This window comes from Macadamia integrifolia, chromosome 5, assembly GCF_013358625.1.
Source record: "Macadamia integrifolia cultivar HAES 741 chromosome 5, SCU_Mint_v3, whole genome shotgun sequence".
Lineage (NCBI taxonomy): Eukaryota > Viridiplantae > Streptophyta > Magnoliopsida > Proteales > Proteaceae > Macadamia > Macadamia integrifolia.
The window spans coordinates 33,110,968-33,129,903 of NC_056561.1; the positions used below are offsets into that span (position 1 = coordinate 33,110,968).

The 18,936-nt window shown below is 36.9% G+C and overlaps 1 protein-coding gene across 2 annotated transcripts in view; it reads right to left on the reverse strand.

Annotated features, from left to right (window-relative positions):
* Window positions 1-2,407: 2,407 nt before the first annotated feature.
* The window catches only part of LOC122079248 (phospholipid-transporting ATPase 3-like), a 30,605-nt gene continuing 14,076 nt past the window's right edge, over window positions 2,408-18,936 (reverse strand). For both annotated transcript variants that reach the window (XM_042645539.1, XM_042645540.1), the window contains 19 exons: window positions 18,382-18,447; window positions 17,727-17,848; window positions 17,495-17,579; window positions 17,310-17,387; window positions 17,077-17,193; window positions 16,681-16,830; window positions 16,462-16,566; window positions 13,865-14,007; window positions 13,571-13,672; window positions 13,374-13,437; window positions 13,072-13,284; window positions 10,022-10,187; window positions 9,829-9,908; window positions 9,483-9,722; window positions 5,271-5,492; window positions 5,011-5,178; window positions 4,363-4,725; window positions 4,171-4,277; window positions 2,408-3,021 (listed from right to left, as the gene is read on the reverse strand). In XM_042645539.1, coding sequence (XP_042501473.1) covers window positions 2,715-3,021; window positions 4,171-4,277; window positions 4,363-4,725; window positions 5,011-5,178; window positions 5,271-5,492; window positions 9,483-9,722; window positions 9,829-9,908; window positions 10,022-10,187; window positions 13,072-13,284; window positions 13,374-13,437; window positions 13,571-13,672; window positions 13,865-14,007; window positions 16,462-16,566; window positions 16,681-16,830; window positions 17,077-17,193; window positions 17,310-17,387; window positions 17,495-17,579; window positions 17,727-17,848; window positions 18,382-18,447 — 2,898 coding nt within the window. In that variant the 3' untranslated portion in view covers window positions 2,408-2,714. The remainder of the gene's footprint in view (window positions 3,022-4,170; window positions 4,278-4,362; window positions 4,726-5,010; window positions 5,179-5,270; window positions 5,493-9,482; window positions 9,723-9,828; window positions 9,909-10,021; window positions 10,188-13,071; window positions 13,285-13,373; window positions 13,438-13,570; window positions 13,673-13,864; window positions 14,008-16,461; window positions 16,567-16,680; window positions 16,831-17,076; window positions 17,194-17,309; window positions 17,388-17,494; window positions 17,580-17,726; window positions 17,849-18,381; window positions 18,448-18,936) is intronic.

Here is an 18,936-nt window from a genome sequence, read left to right on the forward strand (position 1 = left end):
CTTCTACATCATACGAGCCAACCAACTGCAAGTTGATCAACGCCAAGTTTGTCTGTTTATCATAGCTATCAAAGCCCAGAAATCTCAGCTAGTATAACGGTGCGATTAAAGGAATAGGATTGTTATGTGAAAAAGGGCAGTGTATGAGATGTAATGGTATGGTTGAATAACCAGAACTGAAAAAGGAACGAAAACAGAAGTTTAACCACTAAATTTGAGGGCAAATCAACACATATTCTTGTGGATATATGATACCTAGAAGATGGATAGAATTTTACCTAGGAAAAGGATATCTCTAGATAGCAAAGAGATGGAAGACAACTGACCTGATAAAAATAGAGATATTACGAAACAGAGAATAAGAATGTGAAGGGTAGGATTCCACCTGTGATTTCGCTAGGAATCCATCTTGGTTGCCCAGGAACATTATCAAGGTGGTGAGTTGATAAAGATAAAACCCTTCATGGAGGGAGATGAAGATGGAGAGGGAGATGGACACTGAGATTGGGGCACTGGCTCAATTTCTCTCTGGGGTATTCTGTTCCAATACGAGGAAGAATAGGGTTATTCTTGTCGCTACTCCCACCAGTGCTCTGGTATGCTCTTTCAGAACAGGGGTTGGTTCTTTGATTTGGGGAAGAAGAAGAAGAAGAAGAATGATAAGGCCTACTTGATAGTTTACTTATTTATTATGAGGGCATTTTGGTATTTAAAAAAAATAAAAAACTCAGCTGATGTTAGTATTTACGGTATATTCTCTAACAAAGACTGATGGTAGGGGGTATGAGCGTAATTTGATATTATGCTGGAGTGTCTTTCTAATAATGGCATTTTATAGGGGTGGCGTTGTAAATCACCCAAAAATAAATGATCATAAGATTATAAATTGGTGAATTGATTATCCATTTTTTACAATATTAGTGAGAATATTTTTTATTGCAAGGGGAATTGTAACAAATCAATGAATATGAGGTTATGAATAGGAAAAATGATTTGTAAATTGTAACAATTCTTCCATTGATTTCCTTGTTCATCATACAAAATTAGTTGCATAGTTAAATGAATGATTGGATAATAGGGTCCATTTTGGGATTTTTCAATATTAGTTATCTTCTCAATAATTAGTTATCTATTGGTTTCAATATTAGTTATCTTTTTCTTACAATGATAAACCATGATTTAGTCAAATATTTAAAGTGTTTTTGTCAAATTTTTTTTCACTACAGATTATTAATGTAAGATTTCATTATTGTTCAAACCCGATAATAAATCGGTCTAAATCAGTATTAACTCGATATTGAAAAATCGAAATTAATCAAAACCAAATCTTACCGAAACCAAAACGACCGAAAACAGAAGTTCCTTAATGGATTGGTTTTGGTCTCCTTCATTCCTAGACTGAAATTGATTCAGCCTGAACTAAACCAAACCGAACCAACTGATTGACACCCCCTACCTAAGCTACTTGCATGATTAACAATGGAAGATGTGTCTCATTATTTGCTGATTACATTATGATAGGAAAAAACTTTTGAAGCTAACGCTGGAGGATTTCTATATGGGCTGAAACAGACATGCAATGATGGATGGAAAATAGGAGAAGTATGGAGCAATTTGAAGGAATTGAATCACACACTTCTTAACAGTACTACGACAACCTGGCCTTGGAGAGCAGTCTCCCTTTTTCTCAATGTTCATAATTTTGTATCTATACTAACCTTCATGCTCGGGCCTACGAACAAAGCAGTATTACTCATGCGACTTGTTACAACCAATATCATTAGTTTATTACCAAACTCTCACACATAGACATCACTAATCTGGACATTGATGTACTTAGTTACCTATATACTTAATGAATTTTCTTTTCTAACAAAAAAAAAAAAAATAACCAATGACAATTCACAAGCGTATGATTGCCAAATGTGTGTGTTGTATGAACCCCAATTTTTGTTTAATATATATGTGACATTGTGACATTGATCTAAAAATTAACACATGATTCAATGATTACAATTAACTTCAATTGCTAAAACACACGAGAAAATAAGATAATGGTATTTCATTTAAAAAAAAAGGGAAGGAGGGACAGATCCGGCTCCTCGGCTCCTCTCCAATGACTTGGGCATCCAATCCAACCATTTATCTCCCACCCATCCAATGGCAAGGGTAACTTGGACATGCATCCAACATCTATGCATGTCCAAATCATCCCAACCGTTGGGTGGGTGAGAGGTAAATGACCAAGTTTGGAGAGAATCTTTATCCGGGGGAGGAGGGTTCCTTTTCTTCGATAGAGAAAGAAAATTCATTACTAAAAGGGGCAAGACTTGCATCATTACTACATTCATCCAAAGCTCTAAAATGTAAACTAGTGAGGAGGCTACTTTGGGATTGAAATGATTCCAACAAAACTAAGAATAAGGCCCGCAAGAGTATTATTCCGCAGAAAAAAATTGTATCAATTCAAGAAAATCAAATCAAACAACTCTGGTAAGTGGTAACAATCCCGAAGACCACTAAAATCACTATATTCAATTCCTCGTGAGTTAATACATGTAAAGGACGAACAAAAATGACAGGATTCAGAAAAGAAGAAGAAAAAAAAAAAAAAAAAAACACTAAAATATGGCACAACTAATTTTTTTACAGATTTTGTAATTAAATGAAAAAAAAGAAAAAGGAAAAGAAAAAAGAAATGTACATTCTATAATTCAATTCTTTTTAGATGTCCTTGTTTGTCTTCGCATACTAGCTCTACGGGCCACGTCCCAAGCTTTCTGTGGGGCAAGAACACCAGCTTGTGAAGCAAAAAATGACTCGTAACCTGGTGAATCAAAAGCAAAGCCAGTGTGCTTAGATGTTTCTCTGGGGAGTAGAGCAATCGCGTAACTCCTTGCCTCATTTGGTGTTAGAGGGTTCTGAATATCCAGCAACTCTGGTCTGCTTCTGTCATCTGGGTCATCCCTGTGAATTTCTTGAATAATCTGATAGTCATAGGGAAAGAACCATCTCTGAATCCTGAAAATAGTAGAAAAAAAATTATAGACAATAAAATTCAGAGGTACTCAACAGGAATCAGTAATCGAAGCATCAAAATAATGTAAAGTACGAAAACAAGAACATTGCTCTGAATTCATTCAAGGGAATCTAGGGGCAATACTACTTAGGTAACAAGGATCAAATAAGATGACCAAATAATGTAGCAGTCAGGATGACAAAGTGAAAACTATCGTCAAGGAAAAAAGCAGTGGGAAGGCCACGGACAAAATGGGTAAGTGTTCATAAAGTCAATAGTGCTTAAGTGTGTACTAGCAGCTATGCTGTTGATTGGTTGAACAGAATTGCCTAGCTGAACCTGTGTGGTTAAGGCTTACTAAGTTGAGTTGGTCTTTAGTTTACTCAAATATTTAATGCAGTGTTGTGTATGCAGAAATCCGGAGCTGGGATACTGGAAGGCACATATACAGAGACTAAAATTATTTATAAATAAACAAGTACTCAAACAAAACTAATTTAAAAAAATTCCATTTCCAACCAAGTACAATATTGGAAAGTAGGGTTAACATGGACCTGACACATTTCAGGACACTTGACTTCAAGAATAAACAAGGTAAAATGATCCAATTTTTCTTCAAATCAAAAGACACATCAGGCAGAGTCGTCAAGAGTCCAATACATACAACTAGTATGGCTTCCTCGGGATAGAATCAGACTAACACTGAACGAAAATATGATGGAGGCAGGATTCTGTCACTGCCAGTGAAGGAACGGTTCCTGTCACTGGCGCCTACATCTGCCACATGGCACTTTGGTTCACTCTCAAACATTGTGGACATATTGTCTACATCACCCCTCTAGTTATGCATCAAGTAGGAGACTCCAAAATAATGGTCTGAAACAATGGTTGACAAGCGAGGTTTTTCTGGAAGTAACTGTTGAAGATATGAGGAAAGAGTCCAATGTATGATAGGCCTTGTGATTGAGATATGCTGCTAAGTTTGTCCTATCCAGAGGATATTCTATCTACACTCTACAGATATGACTAGACCAGCATTCCAAATGGCAGAAATAGCTGCCAGGAAGGAAAACTGTTTCGCCATCAGTGGAGGAAACCCCCCTCTAAATATTATTATATGCACTGGAAAAAATAAATTTGCTGAATCTCACCCTTGGTAAAGGAAGTCACCGAGAAGTGCAACGATGGGAACAAGGAGAAGTGTGAAATAGAAGTAGAATGTACTCATTAAGACATAAATGACAAAATATTCATTCTCCTGCAAGAAAAACATACAAAATAGTGAATTATAACATACTGTTGCATGGAAGAGAGCTTAATGAAACATGTCAAAGATGACTTACCTGTCTATCATGTGCCGTCATAATTCCAGAATAGATAAAGATAAACACAAACCATGCTAAAATGCTTCCCCCAATGCTAATATAGTGCCATCTGGTGATAGAATTACAGACCATAAGAAGACGCGCATTGACAGTTACTACAATGCAAGTGAAAGCCATGGTGCTGACATCCCATAAACCAAAAATCCTGCCCGACAAATTGTGACCATTACGACTGGAAGCCGTCACAAAATAGTAGAAGATCAGTGACTGGTAGACAGAAAAGAACGCCCAGATCCCAACAACTCTCCATTTGAAGAAGGAATTTTTTATCCCCTCCATGTACAACTCAGGATATTTCTTGGAAAGCGATGCACTGACATCCTGGCAAAGAGAAAGGATAAATCAATCACTAATTACATTTTATTCAAAAATTGGGTGAAGAAAGATAGTATACTTGGCAAAAATGAGGAGTACAAAAATTTTGATCCTCCAGTTGCAATACATACTATTTTATGAATCATAGAAATAAAAAAATTTCCTCCACGAACAGTTGCAACTTGCAAATAATTAGGATAATACCATCAACCCAAACTAAATGGCATAGCTTCAAGTTTAATGACATATACTCAAAGATGAAGTGTACTTTGAGAAAACGACCGTCATTACCTTGTCAAACAGTCCAAGAATGATCACAGGTAAAGCTGTAAAAATAACATTGAACAAAGATTGGAACCAATCATCGTAGAATCTTTGACCAGAAAAACCAGTTTGGAAGGTGAACCAAAATTGAGTCAAAGTGAAAGTAAGGTTCTTGTAGAAGAAGTATGTCACCACCTGCAAGTAGTAAACGAGAAAGTATGTAACTTCTTAAACAAACAACTTTCAATAAGACTTTGGTAGTTTGGAATAACATAGGGAAAACAAACCTTGCATATTCTGAGATATGACCATCGACCATGCACGAGAAGTAAATCTGTAAGGTAGCGAAACTGTGCAATTGCAAAATCGCTAGCCATTACCGCTTGCATTCCTTCCAACCCACTTATTCCAACACCAACATGAGCAGCTTGAATCATGCTCACATCATTCGCACCATCACCTATGCTAAGGGTTATCTTCTTTGCACCCTTCTTGACCAGGCTAGTAACCTGCAAAGCATGCAGGCTTTCTTGCTCAGAATCACTTGGAAAAAAATATATACCACAGTTCATATTTGATAAAATTTTCCAAACCATGTTTTTGCAAGTGTTTTACTAAGGCTGACTTGCAATAAACACTGGTGTAGTAACCCAGGTAACTCAACACCACCCCCCACCACAAAAGAAAAAAAGAAAAAAAACCTTTGGCGCTAAGTACTGAAAGAAATATGTAAGTGAGGAAGAAGTATCATTCAGTCACTTGAGAACTATTAACTGAAACATCTTTTTATTTTCCGGTGATGAGGGCCTGCAAAGTAAGAAAGATAAAATCCCAAGTTTCGACAGGAAAAAAAAATCTCCACCCAGTTAATTAACCTTGGTACACATCTCCAGAGTCCAATTGGCATAAACTTTGTTCCATAGGAAGCTCTATAATAATAGATTGCTAGTATTCCTATCTTGGTTGGCCTTAATGGATACACTGGCAAACTGATGGAGGGCCTTAGGGAGGAAAAGGAAGAAAACCCTGAATGAAATCAAAGTTGGAGGGGAGAAAAAAAGAATAGCACAAGGGGAGAAGAAGAAGGTCACATGACCAATTAAACCAACAAGGCTTCAACCAAATATTCAATTCAATTCAACACACCAATACCCATCGGTTACATGATTTTATATAAGAAACTGAAAATTCAAACTTGCCTAATTAAAATCTAAAACTGAAATTAGCAACTTCTAATTACTTCCTAAATTCTAACTGATAAAATTACAAACAAATAAACTCAAATTGATAACTCCCTAATTGATTATCAACTACCCAAAATAAAAGCTTGCAAATAATCCCCAAACAAAATAAAATCTTAAAGATCCTAATGAATCCAAAAATCCAATCGGACCCAGTTCATCTCGTTTGAGATTGCCTAAAGGGTCAACTCGGTTCAACAGCATCAACTCCCCCGATGTTGAGAAAAACTCGTCCACGAGTTTTAAAGAATGATAACAATAAAACTCACGAATGGGGTAAATTGCTCGTCATTTGTATCGCGAACAAAATCCATGATGTGAAGCTTTGGAGGTGCATTCAAGTTTGGAAAATCGTGGGGAAGAACAAACTCATGATGGTCAACAACTGGCACTGCATTGATGTCCTTCGTTACCTGATCCACAATTTTCTCTTTTTGTTGTCTTCACCTGTTCCACAATAGGACGGTCTTCCACTTGTGTTGATGCCTCTGGTTCAACTTGTGGTTGTACTGGGGGTATCACTTTCTTTGACTTAACCAATCTATGAAAATCAAAATTTTTATGCATGTGGTGAGCCTGGAGAGTGCACACATTGTTGTCACGATCTAGGATACCATCCCGTTGTTCCAACCAGCCACAACCCAATTTAATGATGCACTAAGGAGAGTCAAACACTTCACAAAAAGCATCATCATAATAAGGAGGAACAGAAAATTCAACAAAGACATCATCCTCTTATTCAAAAATGATCTAATTGGTTTGTGACAACATATCCACCACAGAGAGACAAAATTGTCATTTAGTCGTTTATCAATAAACAATTTGCAGACTTTCCAATGGGCAATCGAACTCGGAATTTGAACACAAAGGACTCCATGATTGGATCACTTGTGGACCCTCCAATTCACAAATACTCAATTCACAAGCAAGGAGTGGCAGATTTGTTAATAAGCTAAAGTCCTTAAGTCAGTGGCAAGGATGTAATATTGAAGGTTCAAGTAACAACTCACAAAACGTATGGAAAAGGGTAATATTGGAAGCAAGTTAAAAACAAGGAGAACTTAGAATAGGAATGGAAAAGAAGGGTAATAATGGAAGATAAAAAAAATAAAAGAAAAGAACTAAAAGAAATTGTAGGGGGGGGGGGCAAGTACCGAGAGAAAAAGGGGTTTTCTTCTTTCTACCTCTTTCGTGGAGTCAGAAACCAACAAGAGGGAGGAGAAGCATGCTGAAACCAGGGGAAAGCAGCGATAGGAAGAGGACTCTCGACGGGAGGCGGAAACAAGTATGATTCCCGGTCTCTCTCTCTCTCTCTCTCTCTCTCTTTCTTCTTCTGTCCTTCTTTCTCTTTGCTGGACTGCTTCCATTTTTTTTTCTTTTTGGTTTTGTTCCACCCTCTTGTCTCGTCTTCTTCTTCTGTTTCTTCTTCCTTTTTTTTTTTTCCTTTTCTTTTGCTTGAAGAGGCATTAGGGTGGGGTTGGGTAATTGGGTTTTAGCAGATGATTTTTTCTTTTTTGGTTGATGGGATAAGGTAACAGGGGCGGGAGGTTACGTTACTATGGGAGTGGAAGGGAGTTGAGTTTCAGTAGAGTAGAGAACAGAGAATAGGGGGAAAAGAACGAAGGAGATGGATCCTTCATACCACTTGATGGAGGGCCTTAGGGAGGAAAGGGAAGAAAACCCTGAATGAAATCAAAGTTGGAGGGGGAAAAGAAAAAGGTCACATGACCAATTAAAACCAACAAGGCTTCAACCAAATATTCAATTCAATTCAACACACCAATATCCATCGGTTACATGCCTTTATATAAGAAACTGAAAATTCAAACTTGCTAATTAAAATCTAAAACTGACATTAGCAACTTCTAATTACTTCCTAAATTCTAACAAATAAGATTAAAAACGAAATAAACTCAAATTGGTAACTCCCTAATTGACTATCAACTACCCAAATTAAAAGCTTGCAAATAATCCCCCAAAAAAATAAAATCCTAAAGATCCTAATGAATCCAAAAATCCAATCAGACCCTATTATCTCGATTGAGATTGCCTGAAGGGTCAACCCGGTTCAACAACATCAACTCTGCATCACAGACAGGTTGGAACAAAGAGCAATTTTTCATATGATGGTGAGGAGGACAAATGTCGGGAAAGGTGTGATCACAAGTGGAAGCCTAGCAAAGGAATAGGTTGAGTGAATACAATCTTTTGCAACAGATTCAAGTTAATATAACACTGGGAGAAAGACAATGTATTGGAAAGAAGCAAGATGTATATCAGATGTCTCGTGATGGGATTTTGGTCCTTTCCACATTGCATCCAGTAAAATGCAAAAGAGGCAGATTGCATGGAGGTCCACAGCACATTTAGGTCTTGGATTCAAACTTCAGCCAACATCTTAATGACCTGGAAATTTAAAAAATCGAGTAAGAGGCCAGGAGTATGGAAGACGTATCATGGAGGTATTTGGGTTCTTTTCCACATTGCATCCAGTAAGAAGCAAAATTGGCAGATTGTTTGGAGCTTCACAGCACATTTAGGCCTCGGATTCAATCTCAGCCAACATCTAAATGATCTGGAGGTTCAATAAAAAGGTTCAGCACATGGACACTTTCAACCAAGCCACCAACATAGTGGGGGAAAAGGATAAAAGAGTTTCGTATTTGGTCTGTGGCAACCTCAGATATGTCTTCAGTCAAATTTCATTTCGAAGCTCTCATTGGTGTTCCAGAAGAATCTTCCACTTTTGGTCCAATTTGGATCAAAGGTTTGTTACCATTATTTTTCTTTGCATGGACTCTCATGATAGCATTCCGAGTCTCTGACAATAGATTACTTGACATCCAGTGCTTTCTGCCTTCGCTATGCCGGTATTCTCTGCTCAAGCGAATTCAAGACAGTTCCTTGCCTTCTGTCCATCACCTTCAGTGTAAAAGGTTTTGATGGGGCTGTCGAATGAGTTGAATGTTTGGTAGATGGTGCTGAAGGATGTGAATCATGTGATGAATGATGTTCCTGTAATGTTTTTGCATAGAAAAAGTATGGAACAAAAATTTAAGCCCTGGAGTCGAGAAGTTACAGGCACCAGCCCAAGCAAACTTGTCTTGGATATGTAGATGGAAAGAAAAAAAGGGACTTTCAGGTGTTGTTCTGAAAGGATGAAATACTTAAATGACAAGCATATATACACTCCCCACCCATCAGAAAAAAAAAAAACCCTCAATGCATTCAGAAAAAGATCATTATAAGTAATTCTACCTGTGCTTTCTGCAGTGGAGAAACTCGACAGCAAACTACTGAACAACAAATCAAGCTCAGTTTAAGCAAATTTCCTCGTATACTTGGGTCCAATGCATACATCAAACATTTCCCATCAATTATGAGGGCCAATTTGGGTCCAGTCACTGTATGTAGATAGTGTTCTGCTTCCTCAAGGCATTTTCTGATCTCTTGTTTCACTGTGTCTTTGATAAAGCATGCAGTCTCGACAGGATCACCCTAATCATAATATTTAAACACAAGTTTAACCAGTGACCAGTCTGAACTGGAGAAAATTTCCTCACATAAATTTGACACATATATGGGGCATAGAAGTACTGCATACCCTACTTTCAACTTCTCTGATTGCATCTGCTTCGGAACTGATGATGAACTGTTTCATGTCATTGTTGATCAAGCTACATGCTGCAAAACAAGTGAGATGTAACACAGACTAAGAATTTTTCTAGCATTGCTAAGAAACAACACACGCTAGTACGAGATGAACAAATAAAATTATAAGACGATGATGAATTCACCATATGCTATATTTATAGCTGTCTCCATCTTGTCCCCTGTTAAAACCCAAATCTTGATTCCAGCTCTAGAAAGAGTCTCTATACAAGATGGTACTCCTTCTTGAAGCTTGTCTTCTATAGCAGTGGCACCAATCAAAATAAGGTCCTCCTCTATAAGTTCAGCCACCTGAAGAAGTTTTAACCACATGATGAAAAGGGAGAAATGCAATCTAATATATGCAATAATTTCAAAATCAGGAAACAAATCCAGGGTTTCTAATTCTGATTTGGGGGGAAGTTTCGTCATCTCAGTAATGGAAATTGTATGGTCTGGCAATTAAAGGGCTGATGAACAGTATTTACTCCAGAACATTGTTTAAAATAAGATCCATAAATGGTTTTGTAACAATTAAACTTACATGATACATAAGCATGGCATCTAACGGCTACAAAAAGACAAATGCATCAAACTGGCCTACTTGGAATGGAAGAAAACAAATCATGTAAAATCAACTTTAGGATGTATCTGAAGTAAATCAGATATTTGAGTGAAAATAATTGAAAATTTTATTCCGCATTTTCTTTTCCACCGTTTATTAGTTCAAGGAAGAAATCCCAATCATTGATCTAACCAGTCGCTGATGTATATGAACGCATGAAGGAGGAGGAGGTGAAATCAAGTTCAGAAAATACTGTTCACAAGAACAGTGATTTGTTTCTTTTTTTTTTTTTTTTTTTGGTTTCTTTGTCAGCAGGTAGTCAGAAGTCAGAAGTCAGATTTAGTCTCTAAAAGGGTCTTTTTTTTCTCTGTTTATAGTTTCTTCGTCTCCAAGCTTTTAGTTTTAGCAATAGAAAAGTATAGTTTCTATTTTTCAGTTGTTTCCTATTTTAGATCTTTCTATGTAATCAAGTCCAAGCCTCTATATAAAGAGGTTGATTGTAGTTGATGGAAAAAGTTGATTAATGATATTTTGTGAGCTCTACTTGCTGGTTTGTCTATGAGAAATGATGTTTAAACTCTGTGAGAGACCCAGGACTAAGAGAGTCCCGCCCCACCGACATCTATTGCTTCTATACTTCTTTTCTCTACTTTCTACTATTATAAATGGGTTTTCCGACACAACAATGTTGTGAAAATTTTTGGGTTAACATCAACTGGATGGGGCTCCATTTTAAATATGTTAGACACCACTGGCCGATCTACAACCTCACCGAATGTGATATTTTTCTGCTGGTAATTTTTTTTTTTTAGTTTTCAGTTTTATGAAAATTATTTTTAAACTAAAAAAAAAAAAAAATTATTTTGTTTTGGTTTGAAAATTGAAGAAAATTTATGAAAGTAATTTTAACATGTTTTGAAGCACATATGAGGCTTATATTGTACCATATTTGATATTGTTGTATTAGGCATTAGGATGGCCTAAGAAGGTCAATATTGTAGTTTGTACCCATGAATTTGCAGAAAAATTGTATTGTTGGGACTTGGGTGTCTATCTTAAAAGATACATGTACTTAATACTATTTCATAAATAATAACTCAATACCATGTTTCTTCATTCGTGGTGCACAATTTAATTGTTTATCTTGCATTTTCCACCTTCTAGTACTAAAACAATGTGGAGAATAGGCAATATTATACAAGGTACATAATAGGGTTTGGCGTATACTGCCAACCAAGGGTGCAAATCCAAACCATCACTTTGTATGACTTTTCTTGCAATATAAAGGTTGTTTACATATGTTTATATATGCAAAAATAAGGTTTCCCTGAAGTATCAGAGCTTAAAATGGCTGTGTGCCCCTGGAAATGGCCAACCGAAACTTGTTGGCAAAAAATGCAGAGTTTCGGCAAAATTCCGCCATTTCGGTCATTTCAGACTGACCGAAACGAAAAAAAAATTCGAGTTTTTTAACTATGTGTTGTTGGCACAGATTGGGTGCAGTTGTCTGCACTGTAATTTTGCTTTTCCATTATGACAAATGGAAAAACCTAACATATGGATTTCTTTGAATATTGAATATTGCTTCATTCTCTGTGTATGAGCTTCCCTCTCCTCTCCCCTTTCTTGACACCACCCTCCCTCTATTGTATGGATCATGGACGATCCATGATGTGTGTGATACTAGTTATGTTGTGATAGGTAAAAAACAGAGATTTAGATGAAGATCAGAAACAGTCAAGAAGATTGAATGAGTGTGGATGAAATAAGCTCCATTTATTAAGAAAGTCTTCAAGGTAGTTAATAGTGCCACATCAACTACACTCTAATAAATAACATGTTCCAAAAGCTAATCATACAATGCTTCACTATGAATAAAGTCTTCCAACTAATATAACAAAACCATTTTTCTCTAACAATAGTGGTACTAAAACTTTGGAAAACATTTCAAATATATATATATATATATATAAGTAAAACCAGCCCAAGGCTTATAACATTCACAAGGGGGTTTGTGAGTTCACAAAATATCACATTTGAGACTTTGAGTAGATCCTAGGTATAAAGGTCCCTCTTCCTTCTCATTGTTAAAATTTCAACCCTGAACAAGAATGCCATATATGCAATGTAAGTGTATCCAAAGTTGTGGAAAATTATAGACATTGCTAACCTCAAATCTTACATTTTAGAGTTTATTGGCATCTTCATTTTTTTTTTTTTTTTTTTCCGGGTCCATTCCTATTGAAGGACCACAGGCCAACTAGTGGGGGAGGGTGCAAGTGGAGACTGAAGAGTCTCAAACACGAGACATTCCAGCAGCACCTGTATTCTACAAACAGGGCCATGACCGACTGTGCTAGGCAGTGGTTGGCACATCTCCATTATTTCATTTGACAGTTGACACTGAAACATGTTTAGACCCTGTTATATACTTGAACTGAACTGAAACTTGACAGATGAGATGGGTTCAGCATCCTCTATAAAATGGACCCACCCATGTCATCCATTGCCTAGCACGTGGCAACTTGTGAACAAACCATTTTGAATGTTATAATTTCCCTAACTGGCCAGAAAGAATAAATTTCATCTGAATTACTTTAAAAATAAGTTTCAAAAGCATAGGGCACATACCTCATCCAATTTCTTTTCTCGATCTCTCAAAGAGGATTTTGCTTGGATGAATTTCTCATTCCAGCTTTCATAAGTCTCAGTACTTAAATCCCTATAAGCTAAGCAAAGTGTACGCAAACCAGAACAACCAAACTGTTCCAAGTGTTCCCTAGTTAAGTTCTTTATCCCATTATTTCCATCCACCAGTCTTTCATAGATGACAGTATCGGCACCCTGCAAAACATGGTTTTATCTTATCTGAGGCTCATTTGATTTGTCTTAGCAATGCCCGAATAAAATGAAAAACCATGAGAAATAATCACCTTGCAGTACAAAACGAGCCTCCCATTTGGATAGCGACAAATGACAGACTGACGCTTCCTTGTACTATTTAAATGACAAAATGACCATCATTGCTACTATTAACATACAGCACAAGTATTCACACCCAAAAAATAAAACTTGCAGCATAGAGATAAAGAAAAAAACAAAGAAATGAGAACAGAAGGATGAGACCCACCTATTGAACTCTATAACATTTAGAATCTCATAAGAAACATCTTGGATTTTACCCATCTTCTCTACATGTGATTCACGAACAATGATTGTAGTTGGTGTCCGCCTGAAAGATGAAACAGAAGCACACTCAATCTAACATATACTGTAAATCAGATATTCATTTTGATAAAATACAGCATCAATACATAATAACCAAAATAACAACTAAAAGAGAGGGGGGGGGGAGCGTTTTCATTTCTACCCAGTAATGAGGATTAACATTATGATATAGATACATCATATAGGAAGCTCTAACCTATAAAAGAAGAAGCCAAAGTTCTTTGCTGCAGTAACTAGAGCAGCTTCATCTGGGGATGCAGCCTGATAGTTAATCTTCTCTGGGGATTCATCACCTTCAGGAAGCACAGTATGACAAATGGCAAGACATCTGAAGAATTCCTACACAACAAACAAAAAATTTCACTGAGTGCCATAAATAAGGAAAAGAAAGGACGCACACACATATGCTTCAACAGAGGATAAATACTAGATTATAAACCATATGGATGCAGTCCTAGGCAAGATGTCACTAACTTTAAATGTGGCAAGATATCAATAACTTTAAATGTGGCAACCTCCAGAGTGCAGTACGCAGATAAAGCAGAGCAATTTTGTCACCATCAGTCTTTCTCTTGCCATGTTCATTTTACAGAGTAAAAATCATTTTCTTTCCTTTCTTGGATAAATTTACATTATACAAATCATGCACTTATCCAAAAGGCACTAGGTTTCTACATGCGACAAAAAGTCACTGTGATGAAGTCAATATTCCAAAATCAATTCTGGAATTCTCTTTTCCTGTCCTAACTTGGAGCAGTTAGGGTGACATGAGCCATTCACAAATCATTATGTTCTTTCTCATTTATTTCCAAATGCCAACAGACCATGAAGTTAGATGCTTGAAAGGAATTCCAAATGTCTGAGTCAATAGTCTAACAATATAAATGAATCTAAAAGATGGATAGAAAATTGGCGAAACCACACCAAAATAACATGATAACTCATTATCATGTCCATCAAGGAGCAATACGTTAACTAACAGGCTACTCCGCAGATGGACTTCCAACTCTCGCTCATTTGAAAAGTTTGGAATGCCATCTACTTTGATGTCAGCTCTAAACTTAGATGTATCCCTCAGTATAGGATTTCTGATACCCCAAGGAATAGGCTTATTGTTGTCTCCTAGGCCCTCCATCTCTCCGTCTCTCTTACCCCCCACCCTTTGATTGCCCCCTTTGGTTGTTTTCTAGCTAGGGCCCCCAATTTTTGACTGATTTTGTGCTGCCCTTAAGGTTTGGCTTTTGAGCTGTGGCCCCTCCCCCCCCCCCCCCCAAAAAAAAAAAAAATTTCTCCTTCACCTTTGATATTCTTGCCTTGACTGGTAATGAATTCATTTTAAGAAAAAAAAAAAAAAGGAGCAATACGTGAAACTAAGTCAGGAAGTGAATTTCCTTTTCCGAGGCATCATAGGATGACACTTAGGATATGGCACCAGAGGTCTTTAAAATATTAATGGAACTCCCTTACTTCCAGATCAGAAACCTCCGAGAAAAAAATATACTAACATGTTTTATTACTATTCTATTTTTTTACATAAATGAGCATGGTTATTTCCAGGGTTCTCCATCATGTTATTCAACTACAACTGTTGTTCCCTTGTTTAAAGATGGACCAATTAGCTTATCCTTGGGACTATCCACCAGATATTTCTACTCTTCTCTTGTTTTAATTGAAGTGGCCTGTCGCTTTTTGCACCCAAAAAAAAAAAAGGTGGCCTGTACCTTTCAATAATTTAACGTGTTCTCTGTCCAGAAGCACGTCCCTACACCCAGTCACAGGGGGTGTGAAATGACCACCGTGCCCCTCCTGGTCAATGCCCGTGCATGTGCTCTCATTAGCCGGGGTGCTGGCCCAGGGGCCACACTCCCGGACAGAGACCATTTTCCCTTTGACAAATTAGATTCCTGAGTGCTTAGGTATGCTGACATCCATATCATGCAAAGAATTCAAGTCAATAGGCTACTATCACAATCAGGCCATTACATTCCCACCATGTTCATATTAATGTGAAAAGGAAAAGCTTCTTTGCATTCAGATGCCACCAGAACATGCAGCGATGTGCGTCTACCCTTCCAATGCACTCTATCTAATGAGAAGCCACTTCACAAGTCCCATGATTAGCCAAAAAAAAAAAAGCTAAAAAAGAAAAACTTGTAACTAATACCAACTGCTCATAAGATAATAAACCCCAGAACTAGACTCAACATGATGATGACTTTCTATTTATTCCAATCACTTAGATAATATTTTCCATATTAAGTAATCCTTCAGCTGAAAATGAAGTCAACAAACAGGAAATTCCAGGGCATTAGCACTGAACTATGAATACATATAAAGAGTACACAATAGTACTTATCCAGGATAAAAGTATATTTCTAACAAGAAAATACGGATCAAAACCCATCCAGTAAAGTAATTTTTACTAAAATGAAAATAGATATTATGCCAATGCCTTCTGATTCTTTCGCGAGATAAGCAGAAAAAGGTCAACCCCACCCCTCCCAAAAAAAAAAAAAAAAAAAGGAATTGCATTAAGGGAATTTTATCAATACAGAAAAAATTACCAGCGCCTCAACAAGCACTGGAGAACTAAATCAAGGGAATTTTATGTGGGGGGGGGGGGGAATGGTAAATTATGCCCAAACCTTTTATTAAGAACTTCCTTCTCTCAAATAGAACTTGGTAGCTTACAGAAACCACAACTCACTAGCACATGGAAACAATATAAATCATAGGAATCATATAATGAAAAAGCTAAAATAGTATTTTAATGCGATTCATCAGCTAACATACCATGAAAGTATCAGGATTAGGCTCATTCCTCCAAGCACCACGCATAAGCCTAGGATCATCAAAGTTGAAACCCTTCTCGTGTACTGCAGTTGCTGATCTTGGCACCTGTACAAGGCAGAATGTTGCACCCACCAGAAAAATGATGACGAAAAAGAAAGAGTATATGAATAAAAGCATGTCCCTTTCACACATGCTTTTACAAATGGCCCAAAAACATACCTCCTCAATTTTCACGCCCTTCCGCTCAGCTCCTCCCCTTTCTATTTCAGTGATCCCAGTGCCATACACCTCTCCTCCAACTGAACACTTAAAGAACTCCATCAGGTTTCTCGTTAATGTCCCCGTTTTATCAGAAAATATGTACTCCACCTGTCCAAAGGAAAGAGTTCAAAGTACAAAGACTCAAAAACTTGAAACAAATCGTTCTAAAAAAAAGCCATTAAAAAATCAAAGTTCAACGGCAACAGTTTCTCCATATGTCAGAAGCGTAGAGACAACAGACTGCTGAAACCATCTAATGCTGCATCTCTACTGTACACCTGTTGTTTTTTCTTTCTCTTTTTATTTTTATTTTTTTGGGGGGGGGGGTTAACTGTAAGGATTGCATCGGCATACCTGTCCGAGCTCCTCGTTCAGATTAGATGTCCGAGCCAATGCAGGTGTGTTCGTTTCAGTGTGGTACATATGTAGATCCTTGTTGATATACTGAGTGGACTGAATAAATTTGATCATCTGAAATTTTAAGAACACCACAAAGTACCAACCAACAAATTTAAATGCAAATTTTCACGAGGAAAGCATATTTTTATACCAGACTGCATCTTAACTTAATCCAATAAGCATCCCACCTCAATGGAAACATAAAGAGATATAGGAATAATGGTTGAGTACAACGTAATTACAGTAAACATTGTCAGCACAGCAACCTGTTAAGAGAAAAAAAAAAAAATAAATAATAATAATAAGTATGCTATCGACGAAAAACATGACCATGTTTTTAGAAAATATGACTGTCCACAGCAGTTATAAATACCAGAAATCTGTTGTTGGGGTTGAACTGACTTTCCACACTTCCATCAAGACCTAAGTAGTAGTACTTGCGATTTATGAACACACCACTGCAGAATTCAACCAAGGAAAAAACTAGGTTACTTCCAGCCTTTAATGGAATCCAAATATTTGGCAAAATATGCAAGGTGTTGTACAGAAATCAACAAAAGAAGCCTTACAATCACAACAGAGATTAAAATTTTTAACCACCACACCTGCCAATGGAACCAATGAGACACATACAGAAAAGAGTACCAAAGAGAGCTAGAATAAGCTTGTCAAGTTTCCTCTCCAATGTACTTCTTTTGGAAGGAACATTCATGGTATTCATCATAACCTGAAGTTTAATCCACGAAAACATCAAGTAAAAATGTTATGGGCCTTATGGCTCAAAAAATCGTGGAAAATTGCAGTGGTGATGGTCTGCATATCACACTGCATGTAATTGGGATAACTAGAATGAAATTAATTTCACAGCACGAAAAAATAAAATAACTAAACGATGCATAGAAAGGAACAGAACAGCAGGATTGGTAGATTTACACTTAAAAATATAATAATAATAATTCACGATAACATTTAGTTATTTATTTTTTGTGAATGAAACACCATCACTATGGGAAAATGCGCATCCCACCACCCCCCACCCCCCCCCCAAAAAAAATATAAAAAAAGAAGAAGAAGAAGAAGAAGAAGAAGGAAAAGAGCTCCAAGACAGATGTCCAACACCAACAGATGGTATCAGTTTGTTAGTAGCTCTTTATGCATCTAATGATTAGAAGTCCATTCACAAGAAAAAGATTAAAAAAAAAAAAAAACTGACCCATCATGTTGTATATAAATAGAAGGATCAACAAGGGAAGGGGATACCTTTGTCTCATGTCCAGTAAATATAACAGCCCCGACTATGTATTCTGTATTTCGGAGGCTGCATCCCTGAAAGGATAACATTAGTTGCAGTGATTAGTGAAAAGAAACTCTAAGATGGAAAAAGAAAAAGAAGCTCTAAGATAGAAGCTTCAAATATCAAGTGGAAAAGACAGTGGCATATATAGCTCTCTTACTAGAATGTCACCGAAAGTATTGAATAGTAGCACTCTCAAACGGGTGTTTGAGAGAAATAAACTGTTATAAAGAAGAGAACGAGTATCTAGGATCACAAATCTGAGACCTTTTCATGTTATGGCAAAACAAATCAAGCCAACTATCTTTGTATGCAGAAATGTAAATTGGAAAGAAAGATAATAGTATCAAACCAGAAATTGAAAACTTAACCAGCCTGAAGTATAAGTTCTACTTCTCTGAAGTGATTCTTTTTGGGAAGCACTTCTTTGATATTTACAAATGATTCCCACAAAAGAGGAAGAAGAAAATATTAGGATCAGAAGCTAAAGATTTTCAACTCCCCCTCCCCCCCCCCCCCCC